Source organism: Podarcis raffonei, chromosome 2 (assembly GCF_027172205.1).
Source record: "Podarcis raffonei isolate rPodRaf1 chromosome 2, rPodRaf1.pri, whole genome shotgun sequence".
Classification (NCBI taxonomy): Eukaryota; Metazoa; Chordata; class Lepidosauria; order Squamata; family Lacertidae; genus Podarcis; species Podarcis raffonei.
In genome coordinates, this window is record NC_070603.1 from 35,929,121 (window position 1) to 35,948,753 (window position 19,633).

Consider the following 19,633-nt stretch of genomic DNA (forward strand, 5'->3'; position numbering starts at 1 on the left):
AATATGACTAATTTTACCAGCCAAGGAAATATTGTGGTTGCAAAAACCAGAGTATCCAAAAAGGCTGGTAGACTTACCTTGATTAGCAGTAGAGAACTATCAGGTAGCTGAAGAATTATTAGAGAAATAAGTGTTAAGAATTAACCTGTATATGCTTCTTTTAAAACAATTGGCTTTGTGGGGCTGAGGAATTTCCACACATTTGGGCAGATGACTGAGTAATATAGCTCAGAGGCGCTGGGCTACTCTTTTCTACTGCCCTACTTCAGCAGAGGGGAAAACGGCACCTAACAATTTATTGTGGGGAATTGCCTATATGCAGCACACAGGGTCTGGGTTTGCATGTAACACTTAAGTGATGGCTCAGTGTTATAAGGCTAAGCTGCAGCCCTGCAGTCTCTGGTGCATTCACCAGACTTTGCAAGCTTTCACTTCCATTTTAGACTAACCACAGATTCTTGTGACATTTAAATCTGGATAAACTGCATTTAATCTTAACTACAGATAGTGAAAGCAACTTCAAACCATGGTTTATAAAGCTGCCTCTCTCCACCCCCATAACCATAGATACAATTAACCTCCGTTTACGGTTTGGCTGTAATGTTCAAGCAGAAGCTTCCACTTTCCTCCTCATTGCAGTGCTGGAGGTGGCAAGCAGAGCATACATACCCAAGGTTTCCTTCAGCTTGTCCTTCTAATGCTAAACCATCACTTAGCATCACATGTAAACAGAGCCAGAGACCCCACACAGAATTCTTCACAGGAAAATTCCTTTTTCTTTTTAACTTTCCATAAGTCTCCAAGCTTAACCTGAGCCACTTCAAGGGCTGCACAGCTCAGACAAATGAAGAGAATTTCCTTCCTTAGCATGGAAAGACATAAAGGACTCAACAGTTTAGTGCTGTCCCACTAGACAGACAGGACTTTCCCATATTGTTTCCTTCCCCAAAAGGGAAAAGTATTTATTACCAGTGTGGGGGGTGTCTCATTTTCCCCCTCCTTTTGATTCCCCTCCGGGATTATATCAGCCTTTAGAGCAATGCAACCGGAAAGTAGATGTTGCTGGCGAAAAGTATTATAAGTGAAGTATTCCTGCAAACTGGTGACTCTGGATCAAAAGATCTCTATGGGGCTTCCCCACTCTGTAGCTTCCAATGTTTGAAAGGAAAAAAATATATAAATACATTCTATATAAATTCTTAAAATTACACACTACAGTATTTATGGTGGCAATTCTGAACCAGTCTCTCTCCTTGGATTTTCCTAGGCAGGGGAGGGGGGAGGGTGGCTGGGACAGAGAGCCGCTCAAGTCTGTGTAGAAGTCAGCCAAAAGGTAATAGGTGGTGTGTACAATGTGGTGTTTGATTCCATTATTATAGACTGTAATGCGGAACTGTGATTTCAGCTGTTGTTCTTTCTCGTATTCTGTATATATGTGTGTTTGGCTGTCCAGAAACCTGGTTTTAGACACTCTTTCTTGGCAAAGTGGATTTGCATGTGGAGCTTAAAAAAATGCAATCTTGTGTCACAATTTCCAAGGGCAGGATGGATTTTCTAGAAGACAATAAATTTTTTTATTTTTTTGCTAAGAAAAAAAAAGGCAGCAGTTTTGTGTGTGCATATGTATGTGTGTTTTAGAGTGTATATGTGGTGTCCATGTGAGTTTTCTTAGTACCTTTGATCTCTACTTGAAAGCTAGAGAGGTTGGGGGGGGGGACCTGCCTAACATTCCACTAGGAAGGTCTCCTGTTCAAGCTCCATGAAGTGAATGGCAGGTATGTGAAGCATCTGCATCGTGGTAAAATGAACACGATCCCTTTGCTCTCATGGAACTTGTGCCGGAAGTGATTCTTTGTAGATTGTAGGCCAGGAATGCTACACAATCACATCTTTTTTCACCTTCCAGTTGGTTATATAGAAACAGTAGCCTTTGCAGCCTAGAGGCCTGCAAAGATAGAACCCACTCAATTTACTGTATTTTATATAAATATATCCCTCATACTGCTCAAGATACAATACAATTTCAGGGTTTTGTGAAAGATCCTTTATCTCGGAATATCTCCCAACACACCACCTGCAACAGCATCTTGGATTCCATGGAAACAAAGTTCTAGATCAGGGGAGAATCTGCTTTTGAATGGGAATTTTTCCTCAGTTGGCTTTTTAAGGACCTAACTGGAAATGGGGAAAGCTTATCTCTTTACTTAGAACTCCTAACCCAGAGATCTCCGTATACTCTTCTCACTTCAAAATTTGTGTGCAGCAGTGTCTTGTCTCCTCTTTCTTTCCATTAACATAACAGAGAGAGAAACAATGACATTTTGTAATTGGCCTCCCAAAATCTTGAATCCAGAATAAAGTGAGCAAATTTGAGAATTCTGGGTTTGGACCATGGGAAAAAATTTTGTGGAAATTTAATAATGCTAATCCAGCTATTTAGTCAGCCTTAAGACCCATTGAAATCAGCAGGACATATTCTTGATTGAATCGAGACCCAGTGGTTGCTTAGCCCAAATTGCCCCATTGATTTCACTGGAACGTTTTGCATGATTACCTTTGTCTGAACTAGTATGTAGCTATCTCATTTGTAGTGGTAGCCAACATGGTGCCCTCCAATTCCTATCGACCCCAGTCAACATGACCAGTAGTCAGGGATGGTTCAGCAACCTCTGTAAGTCACCACATTGACACCCCCTAGCATAATGGTATCTGTGTTTGCTATCTGTCCAAGCTGTCTTGTTTTTGTAATTGTGTCTCCATAGTGATTCTATCCCATCCCCTGTCCTCGCTTACTAGTATTCTCCTTTGGCTGAGTAAACACAGCCCCAAAGCATGAATGATTAGGAATAAGTAATGGGTGCAGGCTGGAGAGAGATGGGACACACCGACAGCTTCTCAGTGCTAGAATGTAGGTTCTTTGGTCAATCACTGAACTAGAATAGTAGTACCCACAGGCAAGCCTTTCTGGAAAAATAAAGATTCAACCAGACACTCAACTACTCTTAATTAGATGAGGCAGAAGGATCAATCCACATTTCATGAAATCACTACATAGAAGCTGCTGCAGCGGAGGCTAGCTAGCTAGTGACTTACTTACTTGTAAGACCAGCAAATGCTGAGATCTACACATGTGTTAATTACTATGCACATGTGCTTTCTATGCCTTGTCTCTGTAACAGGGATGAAGAACCATTTTCAGTCTGAGGGCTGTCATTCCCTTCTAGGGATGACGATAAACACTAAATAGAGGGTGGGGCAGCTTATATAAATTATACCTTTGCACTGTAAATTATTTTTACACACACTCCTCTCTGTGACCCTCCAGGTGTCACCAGAATACAACTCCCATCATCCCTGACTGTTGGCAATACAGCCAGGGACTAATGGGGAGTTAGAGTCAAGCAGAAGCTGATGGCCACAGGTTCCCCAACCCTGACGTAGAACAAGACGCTTTATATAGGTAGCACAAGCATGGCTTGTACAAGTTGAAGTCTTGCTTCCCTAACATTTTAAGAAGCATCTGGGGGTTAACCAAATAGGTAGAGAAGTGATCTTATAGGCATCATTTACTTTTGGTGACATAACTTCCCTAAGGCCTCTGCCTGAACTTAGTTGTCTTGGGATAAAATGACAGATCCTCTTTTGCATCAAGATTTGGTTGACGACCAGGACTCTGCACATAGAAAGAAGAGACTGTTATCACAGGAGGAGAAGGAGGTAGGTACTATGCTATGCCAAAGACCTGTGATGGGAGTGCCGCTACTTCATTTACTCATAAGTGTTCTGGAGGTCAAGTCTGTGGAAGATAACAATTTTGCAGGGAGGTGACAAGTGTGAGATGCCCCAAACTGGCCTTTCTACTACATATTTCATAACCAACAGAATGGCATATGAAATCAAAAGTAAATGTAAAGTGGCAAAAAAATAACTTCACATAGAATTCTAAACTGACCTGGGACTCAAACTTGCCGTCATAATGGATGGCACAATAAAAATGGCATAGCTGTGTAGGAATGAAGATTCCATGCTGGCCCCAGTTTGGAAATGGCCAATATAATAATGTCTTTCTTAAAACCAAGGGGCAACCACCTCTAGACTACTACATGCATGTTCTGGTCATGCCAACTCAACAAGGACATCACAAAGCTAGAAAAGAGGCAGAGAAGTGCAGTCAATATGATCAAGCAATGAAAACGCCTTCCCAATTAAGAAAAGCTAAAGTGTTTGGGGTTATTAACATAAGGAAAGAGATGACGTGGAGAAAATAGGATATCAAAGGGTGCAATGGGTAGAAGGTTAGAGTGAGCATTTCCTCCCCTCTCCCTTTCATACTGTACTGGAGCTCAGGTTACCCACTGAAACTGATAAAGGAATAGATTCACAACAGCCAACAGGACTTCCTACAGCTAGGCCTGGGCGATATATGAGGAGCAGACCGCGATGTCGGTTCCACTGAGCGGTATATCGCTGGTGAAACTGCCACCGCTCCTGAGTCCGTCTGCTATCAGCATCTGCTGGAGCGAGTCAAGAGTTCGTCCAGTGGGCGCTGCTTAGCAGAGGGACTCTGAAGCGGTGGTGGTTTCACCAGCGATATACCGCTCAGTGGAACTGACATCGCGGTCTGCTCCTCATACAATGCAGAGGGAGAAACAAGCTGTATTGGCGAGGCGCCGATACAGCTTGTTCCTCCCTCTGCATCTTTAAACTGCTCAACTGAGGAGTTTATAGCTGCTCTTGCCTCAGCCGAGCAGTTAAAGGAGCCCCGATGCTCTGCCCATTCACCTGTGAGCGGCAAGAGCGCAGGGGCTGTCTCAGCTGGGGAGGGGGAAACTTTCCCAAGCTCCAGCTGAGCTGCACAAACTGTGTTGTCCCAGCCCATGAGCGTCTGGGTGAAACCGCATCAGTTCCCAAGGTGAGAGCTGGGGCACTTTCACCAGGTGCCTCACGGGCAGAGGCCAATGCAGCTTGCTTTTCCGCATCTCGGTATATCACCACGATGTTTGGCTGGCGATATAGCGCAATTTTGAAAAGCTGATGTTGCCCAACCCTACCTACAGCACATGATTTATGGCACTTGAGCCACAAAATGTGCTGACCCTTTGGTTGAATGGTTTTAATGCAGGCCTAGTCAAATTTATGGAGGCCATGTTTAGCAGCAGCCACTGTAGTCATGATGTGTATGATGGCTAAACAAAACTCCCAGGTTCAGAAGTAGTATACTGTCCTCTCAATTTTTTATTCATACAGTCACAAACCTTCACAATCTCCATGAAATAGGGATTTGGCGACACACACACAAAAGGAAACCTGATTATCTGGGTTATCCAATTGCTGGTTCCACCCTGAGTAATTATTTTAAATGTTCCCAGTGACAAAAGTGAGAGCAGCCCATAGACTGGAATTGGGCACAAGTGTCTCCACCACCACACCAGCAACACTGCAAATGCAGGGTGGATCCAATACAGCCAATGAAGACTAAGCATGTTCCAGTGGGCTTGAAATGGTTTTAAAAGAGTGAATGGTTGGGGTAGGACACTCAGGGGAGGGAATGGAGTAACCGGAACACTGAACAGAAGTGCCACATTCTGTTGCACTGCCACACTTCTTAGTTACACTTCCATTTGCAGAATTGGAGGGGGAGGCAAACAGTAAGGGAGAGCTGTTGCTTTCACACCCTGCTATGGGCTGTGCAAAACATCTGGTTGGCCATTTTTGGTACCAGGATGCTTAAAGGAGGACGCTCTTTCTTTGAATCAATGCAGGACTTCTGCTACATCCTTTCCTCCTGCAACTACCCTAGCTGCCTCTGCAGAGGTTGCTTTCTACAGGCCTTTACAAAAGGAAATGAGATTACTTCATACTCCGTTTCCCTCCCTGCTGCCAGTGCCACAGAATGCTACTGTCCCCTTCTTACACTGTATTCACCAATTTAAACTGGAACACATTATAGAATAAGTGGTGTATAGTATGCCAATAAGTCTCCTGAGGTACACTGGAGGAAAACACACCGTTTAGCTTAAAAAAATCTTGATTTTGGGGGGGGGGTTAGTAGATAAGACATCCAGCAGCTGTGCTCTATATAGAGGATGCTCTCGGGTTTTCTCTCCTCTGCAAAGGCTGTGTAGTAAGTGAAAGGCATTAAAGCACTACATATTTAAGATGCTCAAAAATGCCTCCACAAGAGCCTGTCCACTCAGCTCTACCCTCAGGAATGTATGCACATACACACAGTTGTAAAAATAGGAAACGCTTTTGCTTGCTCAGAGCTCACCCCGCCCAAACTAAACGAGAGCCTGGCCTGGTTTCTTTCACAGCCTTTAGCCTTTAGCTGCTAATGTGACAGAAATAGCATGCCTTAGCCTCACATAATCCTTTAGTTGTCCTTTTCACTTACAGGAAAGCAATTCCTCTTGATGGGAGAGGAAACCAGCCAAGAACTACAGTCTACTGAGCAAATTTCCCTTTGCACAGAAACCTTGGCTAAATCAACCACCACCACACTGACAACGATCTGCTCTAGGCTTTAGGAAAAACAGGAAAACTTAAGTTGTAGAGCAGGAGTGGGGATGGAATCTGTGGCCCTTCAGATGTCAGACTCCCAACTTGCAGCCAGCTTGGCCAATGCTATGGATGATGGGAATTGGGGTCCAGGTTCCCCATCCTTACTATAAAGACCTGGCCTCACTGGCAGTGGAAACACCTGACTGCAAAGGAGTGGAGTGGGGGGGGAACAAGTCGCAAATGCTCAGAAATTGAGGGAATGCTTCCTGCAGTGCTATGATCAAAGCTTACGTTAGGCTGTCTTTAGATTTACCTGTAGGTCAGGGTTCAAAGTAACACTTCACAAGCCTTACTGCCGAAATGGAGGTGAAATTCTAACCGTGGTGGTGGTGACTGCAGTCTTATGCTCCCATCAATCCATCAAAGCCAAGCACAGCTTACAGGTATAAATAACAACAGCACTGTTCATAGAACATGCAGCTTTTCTTTTCAATTAAAGCCTCCCCTGCTTTAAATCGCAAGAGTTTCCACTCCCCAGCAACATCTGTGCCTTCTTTGTGATAATCAGAATTGTGCCCTGGAGATGAGTGGGCATAGAATCCATCACAGCGTACAGCCAGCGGCTCTTCCATTTAATTCCTTTTTAAGTCAGTGATGCTTAAATCAGAAGGAAGTGCCAGTTCCTGTAGCAGAGATTAGTGATCGCAGGTCTGGGGTGTTTGTTTTTTTTAACTCACCAAAAGCTGCTCTTCCACCCCCACCCCACCCTTTGGCTTTCTGGTGTACCAGGCTGCCTGCTTTCCATGCCATCTGGCGAACAGAGTAAAGCATTTCCTGGGGGAAATCCACAAGGGGCATATTACAAGCTTTGCCGGCCAAACAGGCTCTTTCTCAGTCCTCGTGTGCACGCATGCGTGCCAATTGTGCGCATGTGTTTGCTCGTAGCATCCCTTGGCCTGCAGTATGAAAATCAAATGGTACCACGTTTTCCATTTTTCTTAAAATAAAATAAGGGAAGTCCTTACTGCAGATGAAGAACGGATGAATGGGGCTGGGAGTGGGTGACACAAGCCTTTCCTGTCGCCTCTTGAATGGAAACAGGTCAAACATTCATCCAGACACAACTTGCTCTTCAGCATGCACTGACAAAAGAGCCCCAGGGTCTGCTATGGCCAGGCTAGAATGCCGCATGTCCCTCTAGCACCAGCAGAAAAAGCTGGAGTGGAAGAAGGGCTTCCTGCTCAACATGGTGTATTTGCTGTCGCCATGGCAGCACAGGCCCTGCCTGCTGCACCTTTTCAGCTCAGTCCCTTCTGTTGCAGCCTCTATTGTTGCTCCTGCTGTCGCTCAGTCTCCCTGGATTGCTTTGCTCGTTGTCTGCGGAGCTTCACAAATGCCTGCGCCTCCTTGTCTCCTTTGCGGGTCTCCAGCAGCTTCAAGATTTCAGCGCCTGGGGCAGAGTGGGAGAGGTGGCATGCAATCAGTGAGATGTGGAATCAAGTAGACTGCTCCTACAACTAAATGTCTCTTGATGTTTAACACAAACCCAGTTTCCTGCAGACAGACATCACAAAAGCTAGGCAACAACTAAGACTTAAGCTTCTTCTAGGCCAAAGCCAAGAATCCTGGCCCCTCAAAAAGTTACCCATTGCATATATCTCAAAACATCCTAAAGCAGAGAAGCCCAGAGGTACCTGATGGAAAACTGCAGGACATCGCCAAGGGGTAACAAGCTAATGGATGCAGCTAATGGATACAATGCGAATGATGTGCGCGCCCCATGAAGAACAAGGCTAATTGAAAAACAGCTGTTTCCATTTCCTGTTCTAGCTCCAAGCACCTCTTGTAACTCCCTTTAGTGAGTCAAAATGCTGTTCCCGCTGGAGGTTGCTATGGAAGCAGCTTTCCAAGCAGTGAGGAAAAGGGAATCTTATTAAAAGGAGAATGGAGTTTGGGTGTGGTGGGTTGTGTTACTGTCTTTTGAGCTGTTGGAAGTAAAAGCAGGAGATCTCTAGTTAAGAGTCAACTGCTAACGCTGCTCCTATGATGCTCAGGTAAATCCAGCAGCAGTCCAGTGGGTGCAGTCCAGCGTCCCTAGGAAAGGGGCAGTGTAGAAGCTACGGTGATAAAAAGGACAGCAACCTGCAAACTAAAAACAAGCTCTTCACCTTGCCTCACTTTTGGAAAATGCCTCACATTGTATATTTATTTATTTAGATGCCACTTGTATGCAAAAATGGCTCTGAAGCCGTTTACAAGTATAAAATCAATTATTAAATTAACATATTATTAAAACACACAATAAAAACCATTCCAAAGCATTAAAAACATACACAATTAAACAAGCCAGGTAAAAAACATAACAATTTAAACAGGTTTTTTTAAAAAACAAAACAAAAACACCACAACTTGCACATGGGTTTTGTTCTGGGGATAGTACCTGATAACAAACTTGTGTATAGTCAAAACACATTGTGTGCAATGGCGGGGGGTGGGCATTGCTAAAGTCTTTTTCCTCAGTCTTTTTTTAAAAAAACAAAACAAACCTTATTTTGCCAAAAGTGCAAAGCTGAATGCTCACAAGTTAAATATATTTAAGCTGTGGATTTACTGTATCAGAAAGTTCAAGTTCAGGGGAATGCTTGCCTAAATGGCTACGTCATCAAGAGCAGGGGGAATGCTGTAAAGCCACTTCCAGGCCTGCCCCAGGAGGTGGGGTTGCGGGCATCACGCCCTCCCCACGTGAGCGGGGGCTGGTTTCAGCCCCCGCAAGAACAGGGGAATCCCAACCGTCCACGCCTCCCAGCCAGCCAATCGGCTGGCTGGGGGGGGCGTGGCTTGCCCTATTTAGGGCCGGAGCGGAGGCTCGCCCTCTCTTCCCCGACTAGCCCCCACGTTTTCCCACCCTCCCTCCCTCTAGTTGGGCTTTAGGTAGGTCTGACTTTGCTATGGACTTCGGTCTGTCGCCGCAAGGGGCATGGTAGGAATTTTTCCCAATTGGCAATTTACAGCCTTTTGGTTTTTCGCCTACCTCGTAGCAACTCGTCACAACTCTTCGGCATTGGCGGTAGGCATTGGTAAGAAGGGGTTAAGAGGATGTGGGGGGGGGGAGGAACGCCATCACCTCCCCCCAGTGAACGAAGGGTGGTCCATTAAAGGACTCCGGGGGGCGTGGCCCTGTCCGAAGCCTATGGAGGTGTGGGCCAAAGGCACGCCCCAGAGCGGTGACCCGGGGGAGCTCCTAGTCAACGTGCCTCGGCGGGAGACTCCCCCGATTAGTGTTAACCCTTCCCCGTGTCTCCAGCAAATGGGCTGGAGCCGGATAGTCGATAGGACCAATGCCTAAGCCAATGCCTCTCATTCCTGAATTCAATAAAGTTGTGGCCTAATTCGCCCAATTAACCTTAACTATGGTGTCTCGTGTGTTTATTTATCTTGGTGGGGGGCGGGAACTCGCCACGCAATTGAGGAAGCCTCTCCTACAGCAGCAGGGAAGGAATTTCTCAACACTGGTGAAAAAGCCTGCCTCCATGCTACCCTCAAACCAATTATCATTTCATTTGCTATGGACACACTTAGGGCTCATCCAGACTTCTGCTTTCCCCTCTGCATTCCCCTGGGGAAACCTGATCTTTTGTTCTCAATTGGAGCAAGCATCAATCAGGTGCTTTTTTCTGGATTGATGTTTGCTCCAATTTAAAGCTAAAGTGCACATTTTCCCCAGGAACAGAGCAGGGCAAATGGAAAACCACTTGGTCCTGTGCTTTCTAGCTACGGGACATGCAGACATGTAGATGAGCCCTTAAAAGCACTTGGCCCTAAGTAAAGTCAGTCCTTTGTTCCTGCTTGGCTTTTTCTGCCTTTTCTGCAGATACGGTATTTGCCCCTCAAACATTACCCATTATCAGCCTGTTTGCCACAAAGTCCTAACTTTCCACCCATATTATACAAGGAGCCATCTTATGAAAATAAGCCATCCCTACAGTCTCTCTGTCTCTGAAATGAAGCAGTAGAATAAAAGCCACGCCTAGCTCTCTAGAATCAGTGAAGTGAAGAAATGGCTCCAGTAACAGATCAAAGCCCAGGTTCCAAAACCTTCATATGTATAGATGCCTCCAGGGACTGGCTCTCATACTAAGCCTGCTGTGTTCTATAACATCCTAGGTTCCAAACTTAGAAGACAGGTTATGAAACCAGCCTTCTAGTTTTCAGTTAAATTGCTAATGCTGAAATGGCCGGAGGAATATTGACAATTCCCCCTAAGCTGCCAGTGGGAAGGGATTGAAATGCAGGCAGCAGAATTCTTAATTCCCAGCACCATTACCCCACCTACACATGTAAAACAGTATCATGCCACTTCAAGCAGCCATGGTCTTCCTCAAAGAATCCTGGGAACTGTAGTTTGTTATGTGTGCCAAGAGTTGCTAAGAGACTCCTACTCCCTTCAGAAAGCTACCACTCCCAGAGTTCTCTGAGAAGAAGGATCAACGGTCCAAACTCTGGAAATTGCAGCTCTGTGGGGGGAAATAGGTGTTCCATTAGAACTCTAAGCACCCTTAACAAACTACAGCTCCCATTAGCACCTTAAAGACCAACTAAGTTAGTTCTTGGTATGAGCTTTCGTGTGCATGCACACTTCTTCAGATACACTGAAACAGAAGTTGCCAGATCCTTCTATATAGTGAGAAGGTGGGGAGGGGTATTACTCAGAAGGGTGGTGGGAATGGGTGATTGGCAGATAGCTGTGATGAGCCTGTTGACAACTCTTAACGACTGCAATAGGTCTTACAGGTCTATTTCTGAAATTCTGAAATTTTACTACAAAGGAATTTCAGAAATAGACTGGAAAGAGAAGCTGCTGAATTGCAACTCATTACCAAACTTAAAACCATGGAGAGACCTGGTCTGAACAAAGACATTGGATTCTTATCTCATTATACACGACAAAGCCATTTTTCACCTTCTCACCCCTTGCTTTTTCCTGTAAGACCTATTGCAGTCGTTAAGAGTCGTCAACAGGCTCATCACAGCTATCTGCCAATCACCCATTCCCACCACCCTTCTGAGTAATACCCCTCCCCACCTTCTCACTATATAGAGGGATCTGGCAACTTCTGTTTCAGTGTATCTGAAGAAGTGTGCATGCACACGAAAGCTCATACCAAGAACTAACTTAGTTGGTCTTTAAGGTGCTACTGGAAAGAAAAAATTTTTTTGTTTTGACTATGGCAGACCAACACGGCTACCTATCTGTAACTACAGCTCCCATGATTCTTTGGGACTGTTTAAATGTATGGTCAGATTGGGCCCACAAGAGACAACAAAATCTTTCCCTTTGCTTGGTCAGCAGAGAAGCCTGGAAGACCCATCAGCTGCATCAGCTTGAATTTTTGTAAACTCTTTAAATTGGCTTCGTTAGATTAGTAGTACATAACTGTGTTTGTGCGGATATAATTTACCACCAACTCAACAGCAAAAGACAGCATCCCCATCAGTGGAAGGATTTCCACTGGCACTATGGGACTTCTCCCGCCCCTCTCGCCCCACTGCAAACTCCCTGTTGAAGGAAGCCCCAGGGTAGAGTTAGGGGGCACTTCACAGAATGTTAACTTAGCGCTACGCAGGATACAAGCCAAAATCACAGGACTAAAATGCTGAGCATTTCAATATACAGCCTAGTACTTGGTCTTGAATAAAAGAACATCCCCCCCCCACACACACCTGTATTTTCTAGGGGGGGATGCCTAGAAGCCCATGACCCTGCCTGCTAAGAGGCTACAGGTTTAGCTGGCCAAAAAGGAGAAGGACAAGTGAAGCTGGGAATGTATAAGTAACGAGCTCACCTGCAGTTCCGGGATGAGTCAAGGACAATCGGGTCTGCGGCACTCTGGAAGGGTTGATGGCTTCCTCGTCCTCACTCAGCCCCAACACCTTGCAGAGGGGGAAGAATGCTTCTCCCTCCAGATCATTGGCTCCTAAGGTGTCGTAGTCAAACACGGTGAGCAGCAGGCACGTCCCATCCTGCTGGCATTTTTCTGGAGGGACCAAACTGTAAAAGGAAATGAGCATGGGGACGGCCTGAGTTGAGTGACCCCGTTTTGCAGGCACCTCAAACCGAGGGAAAGAAGCACCACCTCCGAGCACACGCAAAAAGTACCAGACAAATGATTCCTCTGTGTTTCAAACCATACCAACCAATGGGAACGGGTGAACAGAAATAATTGGTAACACTTGTGGGCAGTAGTGGCTGGAGTCGAGAGGGACTGTTAGGGCAGAAGGCGGAACAGCCAACAGTAGGGGGAAACAGAGACAAGGACAGGCCAAGCTGACGTATCGTATTTTTCCGTCTATAAGACGCCCCCTTGTATAAGACACCCCCTATTTTTGAGGACTCAGATTTAAGAAAATGGGGGGGGGGGAGATGTATCCGTGCATAAGATGCCCCCTTATTTTTGACATCATTTTTTAGGAAAAAACCCGTCTTATACATGGAAAAATACAGTAATTTCAGTGTTGTTCCCCCACCCACCTACCCACTGCGTTCTACAAGGGCAAAACTGAGGCTCAGGAGGAGGAAGCTGACAGCCAGGGCCTCCACTCCCTGGACTGGTTGTAAGTAAGGAGATTGGCAAGTGGATGCTGGCTGAGGGCAGACTGAGTTTGGTGGGGCAATGCCCCACTTGCTGTAATGGACCAGCCTTCACCATCTCATGCTACTTATCAAGCTGTGTCAACCATGGCAAGGGTTGAGCCATCTTAGCCCAGTGGTTCCATTGACATTGCTTGAATCCCATAATTGCTTCCAGTGGTTTGAGACCGTGGGTGCTGCCTGGCTTCAAAAAAAACCAACCCATGGCAAGGGTCTGCAGGGCAGGAGAGAAGGGTAGCTATTGGGTTGTTGTTTTTATTCTGTGGTTTTATATTTTGATTTTATTCCGTGAATTGCCCTGAGATCTCTGGGCATAGGGTGGTATATAAATTCAATAAATAATAATAATACATACAATTCAAATACTTCATCAAAGAGAGGGTGGAGATTGTTCTTTATGCACTGGGTTGTCCGTGTCATAACCTCGGGGAACTCATGCCGTGGCTCCAGGGTCAACTGGATGAAGGGGTCGCTTAAGCCTGGGGGTGAGAGGAAGAAGTAAGAGAGTAATCATTTCCTGTTTAGGGAAGTTTTTAATATTTAATGCTGTATTGTTTTTAACACATGATTGGAAGCCACCCAGAGTGGCTGGGGAAACTCAGCCAGACGGGTGGGGTATAAATTAATAATAAATAATAATAATAATAATAATAAGAAGAAGAAGAAGAAGAAGAAGAAGAAGAAGAAGAAGAAGAAGAAGAAGAAGCAGCAGCAGCAGCAGCAGCAGCAGCAGCAGCAGCAGCAGCAAACTGCAAGTCTGTCCTGGGGCATCTGTTCTTCTAACAAATCCCCAAGCATAAGTTGCATTCACTTGGCACCCAGTGGTGTCCTGCAATTTTAAGAGTCTTTATCTTAGTTCACCCCCTCCCCCACCATAGAATGTTTGCTAGTACTTTCTTCTGATAAATTGTGAACGGAAGCCAAGTGTTATTGACCCATCAAAGACCTTCTAGCAAGCAAGCCCCTTATGGCTGCTGAGAGTTAAGTTTCAGCCTTCTAGGTTGAAAGAGAGAAACTGCCTTTTTACTGAGTCAGTGCATTGGGTCTATGTATGGTGCTGGAGGAGACTCTTGAGAGTCCCATGGACTGCAAGAAGATCAAACCTATCCATTCTTAAGGAAATCGGTCCTGAGTGCTCACTAGAAGGACAGATCGTGAAGCTGAGGCTCCAATACTTTGGCCACCTCATGAGAAGAGAAGACTCCCTGGAAAAGATTCTGATATTGGGAAAGATGGAGGGCACAAGGAGAAGGGGACAACAGAGGATGAGATGGTTGGACAGTGTTCTCGAAGCTACCAGCATGAGTAAACTGCGGGAGGCAGTGGAAGACAGGAGTGCCTGGTGTGCTCTGGTCCATGGGGTCACGAAGAGTTGGACATGACTAAACGACTAAACAACAACAAGCCCAATGCTGTGGGGTCTGATGGGGCAGTGGTGGCTCTCCAACTTGGCATCTTTCCTAGCCTGCTACTTTCCTAGCTGTCTGGAGGTACCAGAGATTGAACGTGGGATCTTCTGCATAAAAGGCTTAGTCTCTGCCACTAAGCAAAGGGCACCTTCCTGATGCAGCAACTCTCTGGAGCAGGTTCATCCATTTCTTTCCTTGGCTCAGTTTTACTAAAATCTTTATTTACCCATTCCAGGTCCCAAGCATGCAGAGCTCACACTGTGTTCTTAAAAGAGCCAAGTGTGTTAACGCTCAGTGTTCTCCGCTGTGATTTTTGCACAAAGAGTCAGGAGCACTTAAGTGAGACAACAACCACCTCTTCTGGAAATGTGAATGAACTGCACTGTAGTTCCTACAGACTGCTCAGCCCCTTCTCCCTTCAGATATTAAAGCTGTATTTATCCACACTACCAGCAATTGCAATTGCCTTTCAGATTTGAAGGGGACTCCCAGATGGAATCAGTGCTGCTCACACATGAATGTTTTCTGCAGCGTCTATACTCTATCGTTGGCATCAAAACACCAACCTTTATTTTTCGATTTTCTAGTCTGGCATTCTGTTGTCACAGTGGCTGAACAGTTGCCCATGGGAACATGAGCGCAAGAGCACTCTCCCCTCCCGTGGTTTCCAGCAACTGCTATTCAGAAGCCTTGCTGCCTCCAATGGTGCCTTTGTGACCACATTTCTCTAAACTTAAAAATCCCAAATGTTGCAACTTTGCTTCATAAGGGAAGTGAATCACTCTCCCTTGTTATCATCATTCTGATCAACCATTTCTGAACTTTTTCCAACTCCTTTTTGAGAAGAGGCAGCCAGAACAGTACACAGCGTTCCAGATTCATGCGCCTGCACTAATAAGGAGAATGAGACACGTTCCTTTGGCTCAAGGGCTCTCTCACCATTGGAGTCCAGGGGAAGGAGGTTGACAGCGTTGAGCACCTCGACACGCAGCTTTTGTTCCGAGTGGCGGTAAAGGGCCTTGATGGTCACAGCCCCGTATTTTTCAGGGCTAGCCTCTGTCTAAGAAATAACAACAACCAGAGAAGTCAGGATGCATTTCAAATGCCCCAGTTTGCTTGCCAGCAATTAATGGTCCTAGTCTCCCTATACCATAGTAATAAACAGTGATAAACATCACTTCCAGTTCTATTCAGCAAATTAGGGATGGGGAATCCGTGGCCCCTACAGATGTTTTTGGAGTGTGACCCATCAGCCCGAGACAGCATGGCCAATAATCAGGTAGGATGGGATATGTGATCTAATAAGGACTGTTGGGCCACAAAATGTAAGAGCCTGCTAGATCAAGCTATTGCCCCATCTAGACCAGGGGCCAATCAGGGGTCGATGAGAAGCCCGCAAGTTGGACCTCAGCACAACAACTCCCTCCCCTCCTCCTCTTTCGAGGCACTAGTATTCAGAGGTGTACTGCCTCCAACAGTATGAGCAGAACATAACCTAATTCTCTGTTAATTTGTCTATAAGAACACAGGTTTCACATCCCTGCTGTAAATCAACAGTGGTGATCTTAACCACAAATAACGTAAGAAAATAAGATGTAACAATATAATTCAGCACAAGGAAGAATGAACAAGGAGATGCAGTCTTCTTTGTAAACAGGAGCCAGAAACCACTGAAGTCACACACCTGCTGCTGGATTCGGGCGCTGAAGTATTTCTGGATAAGTTTTCTGCTGGTGGAAGAGCAGAGGTCCAGTTCTTCTTCCAGAGCCTAGGAGACAAGTGGGTTTGAGCAGAAATTGTACTAGTATTAAGCAATTGTTTAAAAACAAAACAACAACCCCCCCCAAAATTGACAGATTATGCAAGACAAATTAAATTTGAAACAGGTAATCCAAGCAGCAAGTAAGAGTGGAGGCCCACTTGTTCTAAAGACCCCATCATTGGTGATCAGCAAGACCACCATTCTTAGGTGATGTTTTGTGCATGCCTAGGCTGGATCTATATAGGTTTTTTTTTTTAAGTGCTATAGAAAAACACATTATAAAAGCTCTTAATGGAAAATCCCATTGCTCCACAGCGCCATCTGGTGTCACACAAACATAATGATATAATTGATGAGTGCAGCTGAGTCCCTAGATTGATTGGCCTGTTCATGGTGGAGGGATCTCTTGCCCCACTCCCAACGCTCCAGAGAGCCCAATTGGGTTTGTAGCATCTTACTTTAAATGTTGCATTGTGGAGGGTGTCCTCTAGCAGACCACAGCCCTCTCCATGAAAACACCGCTCCAAGTTCTATGGAATGAAAGGGGTGAGGGTGGGGAGAAGAAGAAAAAGGAAAAAGAGTGAATGCTCCATTGTTAAAGCCCAGCAAAGAAAGTCAGATGCTCCATCCTACATTCTATTCCACATGTCTAAGTACCTTGAGGGCACACTGCAATTTCTTGAAGTACGCCAAGTTGCCAAGTTGCTGTTTTGCAGCCTCTTTCAGCATGTCCAGAGTGTGATTCCACAGCAGCTCCAAGAGGCTGTTTGGAGGGGAGAGAAAGCAGAGATAGAAACTAGATTGCCACTGGATACCAGTGAACGAGATGAATGAGAAAGAAAGCCAGGGGGCATCTTACTAACTCCCTTATTCCCAGAGGTTTCATTTATCAACTTTCAACTAGATTCTGTGGGGGAATGAGGTGAACTATGGGTGAAGGGGGGGATTAAAAAAAAATGCACAACAGTAGAATCATCATAGGCGGTCCTAGACCCAGAAATAAATTGGCAAAATAAAGTTTTAACATAGCATTGCATTCAAAGCAGCTCCAATATTTCATTTTATTTACGTAAGAATATTTATGCACCTCTTTTCAACCATAATGGTTTCCAAAAGCAGTTCAGAAGAACAAGACATTTGGGAGGTCTCTAAAGACCCTGTGTCTTATTGATCCCTTCTCAAACATCTTGCTGATTTGCTAGGGATTCAACACTAGGGCCCAAGGAAGTCGAAATAAAGAAAGAATGGAATGTTTCTGAGCATGTGCAGAGTGGTCAGCCCCCCCCCAATAGCTGTAACTAGTAAATCTGCATTTGGAGAGCTTCAAAACCCAGCAGGGAAACACTGGGATTGTGTGTTCTTAATGTAGAAACTAAGCAGTGGATCTCCTTGTCTATGGACCCTGGCATGCTGCTGTGGTTCACCCATGTATTCTTCACACTGACACCATGGCAAATCTTCTGAATTTCTGGCACCCTGGGCCTTTTACCTGTTGGATGCCCCTCACTCATCTCCCAGTAGCATTAAGCTCTCCTGTCTTCCTTCAGCCTTTGTTATTCCCAAGGAGTTGCAGAATTTCTGGGAGGGAGAAGATTCTTCTTCTGGAGAACACAGGGCCACAGGCTACTATAATTGCTACTACAAAATGATGATTGGCGGGGGGGGGGGGAGATCCTAACAATGTCAGGCTTCTGGCTCACCTGTTGAAGTTCTCTTGGACCAGGTTCCCACTTAGATACTGGAGCTCACATTCCAAAAATAGCATTAAAGGGGTGATGCACTAGAGCGGCAGGGAGAAAAAGATTAGAGAAAATAGAGAGACAGGGAAGAGCACTGTGGAGTCTATATCAAACATTTCAGAGGCCTCCATACAAGGTATGTAAAAATGCCTTCCTCTGGTGGTGCTCGAAACGGCCAGCATAACATTTCAAAGGCTTTTACCTTATGTGCTATATTGTTGTTATATACAAAAATAATGACTTTAGATAGTCCTGGAAGATGTTAAAAAAAGAAAATATCAACATCTCTTAGCTCTGTGGAGGAGTTCTCAAAGCTAATTCTATATTGTTATTATTAGTAGTAACATAATAGTAATGACAATAAAGTGACAATAGTAACAGCTGTGGAACAAGGTGGTTGTCGCCATGATTGCTTGCTTTTTTTGACATGAACTTACATACTTTCATTCATCTCAGTAAGTTCAGAAGTGACTCAAGCCGCCCCACTGCCACCTTCCTTTGTGGCTCCTGAACACCTCCCTGCACCTCCTCTACAGAGATCTAACATATTGCTCCAAAGCCAAACTATTTGCTGGAAAGTCAAACAGCCCTAAGCTCCAGAAGGCATAGATAGTACAGTTCAAGGCCGAGAGTTAAAACCAGGGGCATTACTAGTACATTACTAGTTTCGGTTGTGGCTTCTTTTGAATGTAGGACTAGCTAAGGCAGCATGAGAGACATGGATAGGGCAAAAGAGCCAAGAGGCACATTTAGCACAACAGCATGTAGCCTAGAAAAAACGGTTTGTTCCGGCATTCCAAGACTCACATCTTCTGGGTCCCTGGAAGCGCTGCAGGTGTACAGCTCCTGGATGTGTCTGGCAATTCCAGCATGCAGCTGTCAAAATAAAAACGCATGTGCTTACTACTACTTGAGGAAAGATGCTTTGTAAGTGCTCAAAGCAGTTCACATACATTATCTTAGTAATCACTGCATTAGTCAGGTATAGAAGGCTGCCATTACATTCCGATATAAAATATTTTTTCCACAGTGGAGGAAGAGATGAAGAAGAGCAGCAAGCGGAGAATGGGGACCAAGAACAACAGCAGCAGCCACTGAGCACCCTTCTTCAACCTCAATCTTGGAACCACCTCTGCCAATGGTGTGTCTATTTGCTAGTTTTTACAACATTTCTGCTGCCTTAGACAAGGAACTATGGGGAGGGGGCACTGAAGGGCAAAACTCACTGACAAAGCATTTGCTTTGCATGAATAAAAAGTTCAGGTGGGAAATGCTGGATAGCTGCTGCTAGTTAATGTAAACAATCTTGAACAAGATAGGCTATTTGGTCTGAGTCTCGTATAAAGGCAGCTTCCTATGAAGGTTCCCCCCTCTCATCTTCTGCTCTGGCTTCTGAAATTTCACGCAGAGCAGTGTGTGAAATTTTCGTAAGATTTTTTAAAAAAATGTTAATGTTTTCATACAAATCTTGGGTTTCTTGAGATGCTGAGTTGTGTGGCCCCTACAAAATCCTGCATTCTCAGTATGGCTCTTGTACAGAAATGCAGAATGCACACAGGTTTATCTTAGGGAG

General features: G+C 45.1%; 1 protein-coding gene across 5 annotated transcripts in view; it reads right to left on the bottom strand.

The window, feature by feature from the left end:
• Positions 1 to 983: 983 nt before the first annotated feature.
• Positions 984 to 19,633, bottom strand: part of UNC13D (unc-13 homolog D) — a 63,866-nt gene continuing 45,216 nt past the window's right edge. For 4 of the 5 annotated variants that reach the window (XM_053375936.1, XM_053375935.1, XM_053375937.1 and 1 more), the window contains exons 25-33: positions 18,868 to 18,936; positions 18,022 to 18,101; positions 16,979 to 17,084; positions 16,780 to 16,851; positions 16,244 to 16,327; positions 15,499 to 15,619; positions 13,506 to 13,629; positions 12,345 to 12,550; positions 5,218 to 7,951 (exon numbers count right to left, since the gene is read on the bottom strand). In XM_053375936.1, the coding sequence (XP_053231911.1) occupies positions 7,827 to 7,951; positions 12,345 to 12,550; positions 13,506 to 13,629; positions 15,499 to 15,619; positions 16,244 to 16,327; positions 16,780 to 16,851; positions 16,979 to 17,084; positions 18,022 to 18,101; positions 18,868 to 18,936 (987 nt within the window). In that variant the 3' untranslated portion in view covers positions 5,218 to 7,826. Of the gene's footprint in view, positions 1,946 to 5,217; positions 7,952 to 12,344; positions 12,551 to 13,505; positions 13,630 to 15,498; positions 15,620 to 16,243; positions 16,328 to 16,779; positions 16,852 to 16,978; positions 17,085 to 18,021; positions 18,102 to 18,867; positions 18,937 to 19,633 lie in introns of those variants that run through there. The other variant, XR_008328818.1, reaches the window with a different exon arrangement.